The sequence below is a fragment of the Gavialis gangeticus genome, unplaced genomic scaffold (assembly GCF_001723915.1).
Source record: "Gavialis gangeticus isolate Ggan-Ray unplaced genomic scaffold, GavGan_comp1, whole genome shotgun sequence".
Lineage (NCBI taxonomy): Eukaryota > Metazoa > Chordata > Crocodylia > Gavialidae > Gavialis > Gavialis gangeticus.
In genome coordinates, this window is record NW_017728994.1 from 23,663,203 (window position 1) to 23,670,015 (window position 6,813).

Here is a 6,813-nt window from a genome sequence, read left to right on the forward strand (position 1 = left end):
CTTTGGCAGGATGGTCCATATTTGAAAGGGGATATATGTGCACTCCTAGGATGCATCCCCACATGGAGAATCATGCACTTGCAGCAGCAAAAAAGTAGTGGCACAAATTTGTACAGCTGCTTTTCACCACTGCACATGCCCCTGCATGTGCGCTTTGGTCTAGGGCAGGGGTTCCCAAAGTTTTTATGCCACAGCTTGGCAAACCACAGCCCAGCAGTCGCAGCCGACCACAGCCAGAATTTCTGGCCGGAAGACAGGTAGAGATACCCCCACTCTGCCAGTGGGGGGGTGGGCCAAATCCTGCACTGCCACAGGCCCTGCAGAAGGATCTGCAGCCTCTCCACCCAGCTCTGGGGCGGGGAGGCCACAGTTTGCAAGTCTGCGGCCACTTCCAGTCCAGCAGCCAACCGTGCTGCGGACCAGCAGCCAACCTGCCACAGCCCAGCCTGGGGCCATGGCCCAAGGATTGAGAACCCCTGATCTAGGGCAAAAGGTTCCACTTCAGGAAAATGCTTTTCCCCGTTCTTCCTGACTCCCAGCATGCCAGAGGAGCTGGGGTGAAAGCAAAGGAGGGGAGATGCTCTGGCTGGCAGCCAAAGTGTTCCCCAGAAAGACTGAGCCTCTGTGTCTGCCAGCACATGCTCTTGTAGTGTGCACCACACCACTTTTTTCCACAGTGTTATTTTTTTTTCGCAACTGGGATTTTCAGGTAGCAAATTTTGCTCCCACATAGCAAATTTGCAGTGCGGGGCACGTTTTAACATGCCAAGTGTAAGATTTGTGGCACCACAAACCACATGTGCCTGAACATCTGGATCCAGTCTTGGTTACCTGCTAAACACTTGTCCCAATGGTTAAGGATAAGCAGAATCTGTGTTCAGGCATATAGTGAACAATTTCTTAAGGTAATCTCTTTTATTGGACCAAATATATAGTTGGGATAAAGTTGGACAAGCTTTTGAATGCAAGGCCTTCTTTGTCAGGTCCTTCCATTTGAAAGCTTGTCCAACTTTATCCCATCTACAGTAAAAGCTTTGTTATCTAGCACCCACAGGGAATGGAGGGTGCCGGATAACAAAATATGCCAGATAACTGAGTGGCTGGAACAAGCATCTTTGCCCTTACAAGCCTTACATGTCGGCATGCCTGTTAAAAGAGCATGCCGGCTTGTAAGGTGGCAGTTAACTCAGATTTTGCTGTATATACTTGGTCCAATGAAAGATATCACCCTAAGAAATCATTGCCTCAGGCATATAGAAACACATACAAGAACCCACAGAACTAAGAAATAAGAGCAAGGGTCTGGAGAAATTGAGAGGCAGAAAATAAAGGAGACTAAATAAAGCCAAAACATTTAGAAAGTAAGCCTGAGTAAAAAGAGCAAAAATCCAAATATCTAAAATGGATACTAATAATAGAAGAATGAACACCAATGATTCCTGAAGAGCATGGAGAAATTATGCTTTATGATTAGGTAAATAAAGAACAAGGGAGAGCATAAGGCCAACATAGTCTGAAAAGAGAGTTACAAAATTAGTCCACCCTTACTTTATTTTAAACCTGTTCTTAAACACTGGCTTGGCCTGAGCCCCTTTGGATGTTATTCATTTTTCTGTGTGGAAAGCTCACAGGCATGATCCAAGTATGACATTGTCCATGATTCTATTAGAATTCATAGATTAGTAAGGCTGAAAGGGATTTCAAGAGACCACTTAGTCCAATCACAGATTGAACCTGCAACCCTAGTGTTATTTGTATTATTCTCCAACCAGCTGAGCTAAATCACTGCTATAACTACTTCATGCAACATCTTGGAAGAAGTAAGCAACCTCACCATACTGGTTGGTACTAAATTATCTAAAGCAAATTCTCTGGCAAGCTCATTTCAGTTAATTTGTTTATTTTATTAGAGCTCACAAGCAGCCTTGGCAGGTCCAACCTTTTGATACCTTTGCATATGTTAAAAAAATACTTTTTAAAAATAATGGTATATGTGTAAAGGGACTAAGTCCCGATCCTGCAGCCCTTACTCATGTGAAAAGACTTATTCATTGCAAAAGAATGCCGTACTTCTTGCATAAGGCAGAACAGCAGAATTTGATGTTGAAAAATATGTGCAGCTTTAGTGCATTATACAAAGAATAATGAAGAACCCTTTGCACTATACCTCTAGTCACTACTATACTAAAAGAAAGTAATAATTATCTAATGGCACAGAGGGCCATACCCTAGCTGATATAAATTGGTAGTTCTCTAGTAACTGGAGATAACTATAGCAATTTGAGGTGCTATTCTCCAAAAAGAAGGACTGTACATCAAGGCAAATTGTTGCACAGAAATAAGACTCCTATTTGTCTTGCTGATTAATGTTTGCACCATCCTTCCATGCCCACTTCTACAACCCCAGTTCTTCTGGGTAGCCCCTCTGAAGTCAATGTCCTGGTTCTCCCCCCATTCAGATCAATGTAGTTTAATTGACTCCTTGTCTTTTTTCCTTGATTTATACAAGTGTAGCTAAGTTCAGGTTCGATCCTGATATGACTTCTCAAACTGATAATTATTATTCATGTGAGTAAATGTTGCATAATTGGACTCCATGTTTCTAGCAAGTTACCATATTTTCTCACATGACACACTCCCAAATAAGACATGGACCTTGTTTTTGTGAAAGCAGAATGAAGAGTTTTCCAGAGTTTTGCAAAAACAGGAATAAAGTCTAATATTCAGATCACCCATCCTACTTTTACTGTTTCACCAAAAGCTGCAACCCTAGCTACTGCTGAAGGCTGGTCTCCACGGGTGGATCTACCGTTTTAAAAAGAGCTAAAAACAATCTACATGTAGTAGGCTTACCTTTTCGGGGCTTGGGTTGAGTCCCAGGCTCAAGGGTCTGCTATTTGATTGGTGGAGCCCACCCACAAATCCAGAGGCAGCACAAGGGAAGCAATGCCCCACCCTTTCCTGAACGGAGCTGGCAAGGAGCAGCTGCACATCAGGCCGAACTGCACCAGCCAGATCCAGAGAACTTGAGTGGGGGGAGCCCCTGAAGAGTATAAAAGGGGAGTATGTTTGGCACACTGGGGAGACAACGAGGGACAGCGAGGAGAGAAGAGCTCTGGAGACGGCCATCCTTGGGACCCTGCTTAAGCTTCAGCGGGGTGCAAATTGGTGCGTGGGGATTAGGCTCTAGGAGCCACTTGAGGTGGCTTGAGCCTGTAAACCCAGCAAGGGCAGTCGGTGTGCAGATCGGCACACAAAGACATGGCCCTGGGAACAGCTCAAGGCTGCTCAGGCATTAGGAGCACAGGTCGGCACATGGAGAATCACCTTGGAAGCAGCTCATGGCTGCTCACATTAGCCCTGGCCCAGGTCAAGTGACCAGAGCCCCACAGTGCGGCTCTACCTTTAACTAAGAGAGCCCCGCAGCGCCTGGGGACCGACCCCTTCTCCCCCGAGTGCCACCGCGGCTGCCTCTGGTGGAAAAGATGCCACTGCCTCCCTCCACGTCCCCGGCACTCATTCTCCACCTGCCTCCCAGCTCTGCCCTCCCCCACGAATATTTGAATCCACGAATCCAGAGTTCACAAATAGCAAGGGTTTCCTGTACTGGTATTGTTATTTGTAAAGGTTTAAAGAAATATTATTGTTAATTGACTTGGGTTATATAGGTTAATATCCCTATGTGTTAATTGTGTTGTACAGGTTATAAGTTATTTGGTTCATATTTGTTATTATATGTGAATTGTGGAATATTATATATAGCATTATATGTTAAGCCTTGTAAATATTCTATGTTCTATATTAAGTGTCTGTATTTATTCGTGTAATAAATTGTACATAGTTAAGTACTTGGTTTCAGCCTAGCTTTATAGAGAGGGGAGGAAGTCGCTCTAGTAGCTGACCCCTTCCTCAGCACCTCGCCTGACCACCACCACTGTCATGGGAGGACAGGGTACACCCTCCAGGTGTACCTGGACTCCATTCAGGTCTGTAAAGAGACCAGGAGTAGCTAGCAGACAGCAAAAATGCCTAAAAAATGGTTAGCTTGATTAGTGGAGCATCAAAAAGGAGAGACAGTCATTAACACCTGTGGAGTGAAGAGCAAGAGCTATTAAGTCACTTGGATCCCTCAGCTGCCTGAATAAAAATGCCACTGCTCCTTCTTGTGGAGCAGGCATCAAAATGTGCTGCTTCTATTCCAGACAGAAAATGAGCTTTCTCACTTAAGAGAAGTGCCACAATTTGGAGAAAGCGTGCATATGTAATTTGAGTAAATACAGTATAGGATGTACATATCAGGATTAAAATGAGAGCTTTTTAACTGGATTGGTTTGTTCAGAGTATTGGGGAGGGGTGGGGGTTGAGCTTCTCTTTAATTTATACTTTATCTGACATATGTCTTCTCTTCCAAAAACTCACTTTTTTCCTTTTCTTTTATCAGCAAAAATTTTGGTGCATTGTGCAGTTGGAATGAGCAGGTCAGCTACTCTGGTACTGGCTTACCTCATGATAAAACACCAGCTTTCATTGGTCAAAGCCATTGAAACAGTGAAGGAACATCGATGGATTTCACCTAATCGAGGATTTTTGAAACAACTGAGAAATTTAGACATTCAGCTAAAGCAAAAAATAGGCTGCTGATCAATGAATGGAGCAGAATCATTTTCAAGTCACTTTCAGAAGAGATCATTTTAACAAATAATAGATAAAATACTAAAATTCAAAGTACTTTTTAAATGTCAAGGAATGTTTTCATAAACTTTCATTCTTCATAATCATCAAATGCATTATTAAACATTATCTAGTAATCATACACGTTGGGAAAAAATAAAAAATGCAGACTGGAAACCAAAATAAACACAGTAGTCAACAGTATGTTAAAAGATTTTTTTGACACCACAGTTCCATTAAAAGGGCAAATTGTGCCTGATTAAACACTACCAGTACTTCTAAGCCACAATAGGGCTGTTTCCAGGGGACCACTACATGGCTCCATCACACAGTTTAGAATAAATGTGTCACTTTCCTAAGCTTGGGACAGGTCTTGGATCTCTCCAAGAATTTTAACAAATCGTGCCACAGAGTTGAGGTCTCATGTACATTAAAAAATGGCTGTATACTGTAATCAGAGCCCTTCATTTGGCTACATTTGCAGTCTAGAAGGAACAACATACGTTTCACTGTGCTTTCTACCTTCCATGATGCTAAGAGCTACTCAGAAGTGCACCCAGTACACACAAGTTTCAGAAACAATCAAGATTCACTCTTTGGAGAATGCAACGCCCTGACTTGCTTGCTTGGAGTCCTGTATCTGCAGAACAAACATGATTGGAGAAAGTGTCCCCGTCTTATCAACTTGCTGAAATTGTCCTGATACTACTAGGTAATTCAGGCTATTGCTGAAGAGTGATGACTTGGATGCTGCCTGATATAGGTTGTGTGCACACATTCAAATAATCTGGGAGTATTTTCCCAGATTTGTTCTTCTGTTTAAAAAAAAACTTACCCAGAGCCATATGTACAGCCATCCGAATACTGAGGCCCTGAAGAGTGGAGAGCTTGCAGTGCTGAAACCATGCAGCCAGGGGAGGGGCCCTGTGCACACATCTCAGTGTGCTTTGAAGTCTCCCTTAGTCAGCCCAGCTATAGGTGGTAGCTGTGCATAGGATAACCCTGATTAGCCAGCCCAGATGGCCCACAGTCAGCCTATGTTGTCATCACGTACAGACATTTGCTCTCCAAGAAGAAATTCTTCTGGAAGTGATTTAACCCTCTTTGTGCCCAGGTTATTTTTCTCCTGGTGTGGCCATTTTTACTCTGGAAGAAAAAGCCTCTGTACACTTATGGTTTCTCCTGGGAGAGCAACAACTCTCCTAAGAGAAACTGAATGTCTGTATAAGACCATAGTCATCCTTACTTATGTAAACAGTTTGCAGCAAAGCATTCAGCAATATTTATGACATTTTTATCTTTTAATACACACACAACCTCTCAACTGCTTTGCAACATTGTCTCATTTATTTGCCTCACCATGAGTATCAAATGTTAAATGACCTCCCCATGTCATTGCAAGTTTGTTGCAGAGAGAGAATTAGGACATCAACATTTCCAGTACCCTCTCCTGCATTGATGCTATCACTAAACTACACTTCCTCTCAATGCAGTGATGAAGAGTGAATTTCTTTTCATCACCTCCCTTTTCAGTTCTTCTCCATCCCATTAACAGATTCCCTAGCTCCTCATAGCTTTAACCAACAAAAGCAAGCCTACTATCTCATATTCATTGATGGCATGTGCTAGAATATTTCCCTCTAAGTCCTTTCCACCAGCTTCCCCTTCAGTTTATTCCTGATTTCCAGCTCAACCCCTGATCATAGGATTCCTTCCTGGCTCTTTCTCCAAGGGCAGTGACAGGAATTGGTAGCAGAAAAGGTATTCAAAGCTAATACCTTCGCTAAAACATGTGCCTGTCTTGCCTTCCAGTGCTGAAAATCTTCCTTCAGTCTGCACTCGGATGTTCTTGCCACACATAACTCTGATGCTCTCAAAACCTTCATGGCTGAGCGTGGATATCCAGGCTGGCCTGAGGGCAAAGAAAAAAGTGTACTGGCGGTAGAAGTAGGGGACAGGGACAAAGGAGGAGTACACCTCCCTGACCCAAACTTGTAGGGATTTGGTGAGGAAGGCAAAAGCAGCACTAGAGCTTAGATTAGCTTCTGGGATTAAGGATAACAAAAAGTCCTTTTTCAAGTATATAGGTAGCAAGAAGAAGTCTCTGGGTAACATTGGACCCCTACGAGGCAGGGCAGGACA

At 43.3% G+C, this 6,813-nt stretch overlaps 1 protein-coding gene across 1 annotated transcript in view; it reads left to right on the forward strand.

Annotated features, from left to right (window-relative positions):
• Positions 1 to 4,830, forward strand: part of LOC109287370 (dual specificity protein phosphatase 13-like) — a 10,705-nt gene extending 5,875 nt beyond the window's left edge. Inside the window, exons 3-4 of the mRNA XM_019502373.1 lie at positions 4,442 to 4,674; positions 4,730 to 4,830. Of these exons, the coding sequence (XP_019357918.1) occupies positions 4,442 to 4,641 (200 nt within the window). The 3' untranslated portion in view covers positions 4,642 to 4,674; positions 4,730 to 4,830. The remainder of the gene's footprint in view (positions 1 to 4,441; positions 4,675 to 4,729) is intronic.
• Positions 4,831 to 6,813: the final 1,983 nt, after the last annotated feature.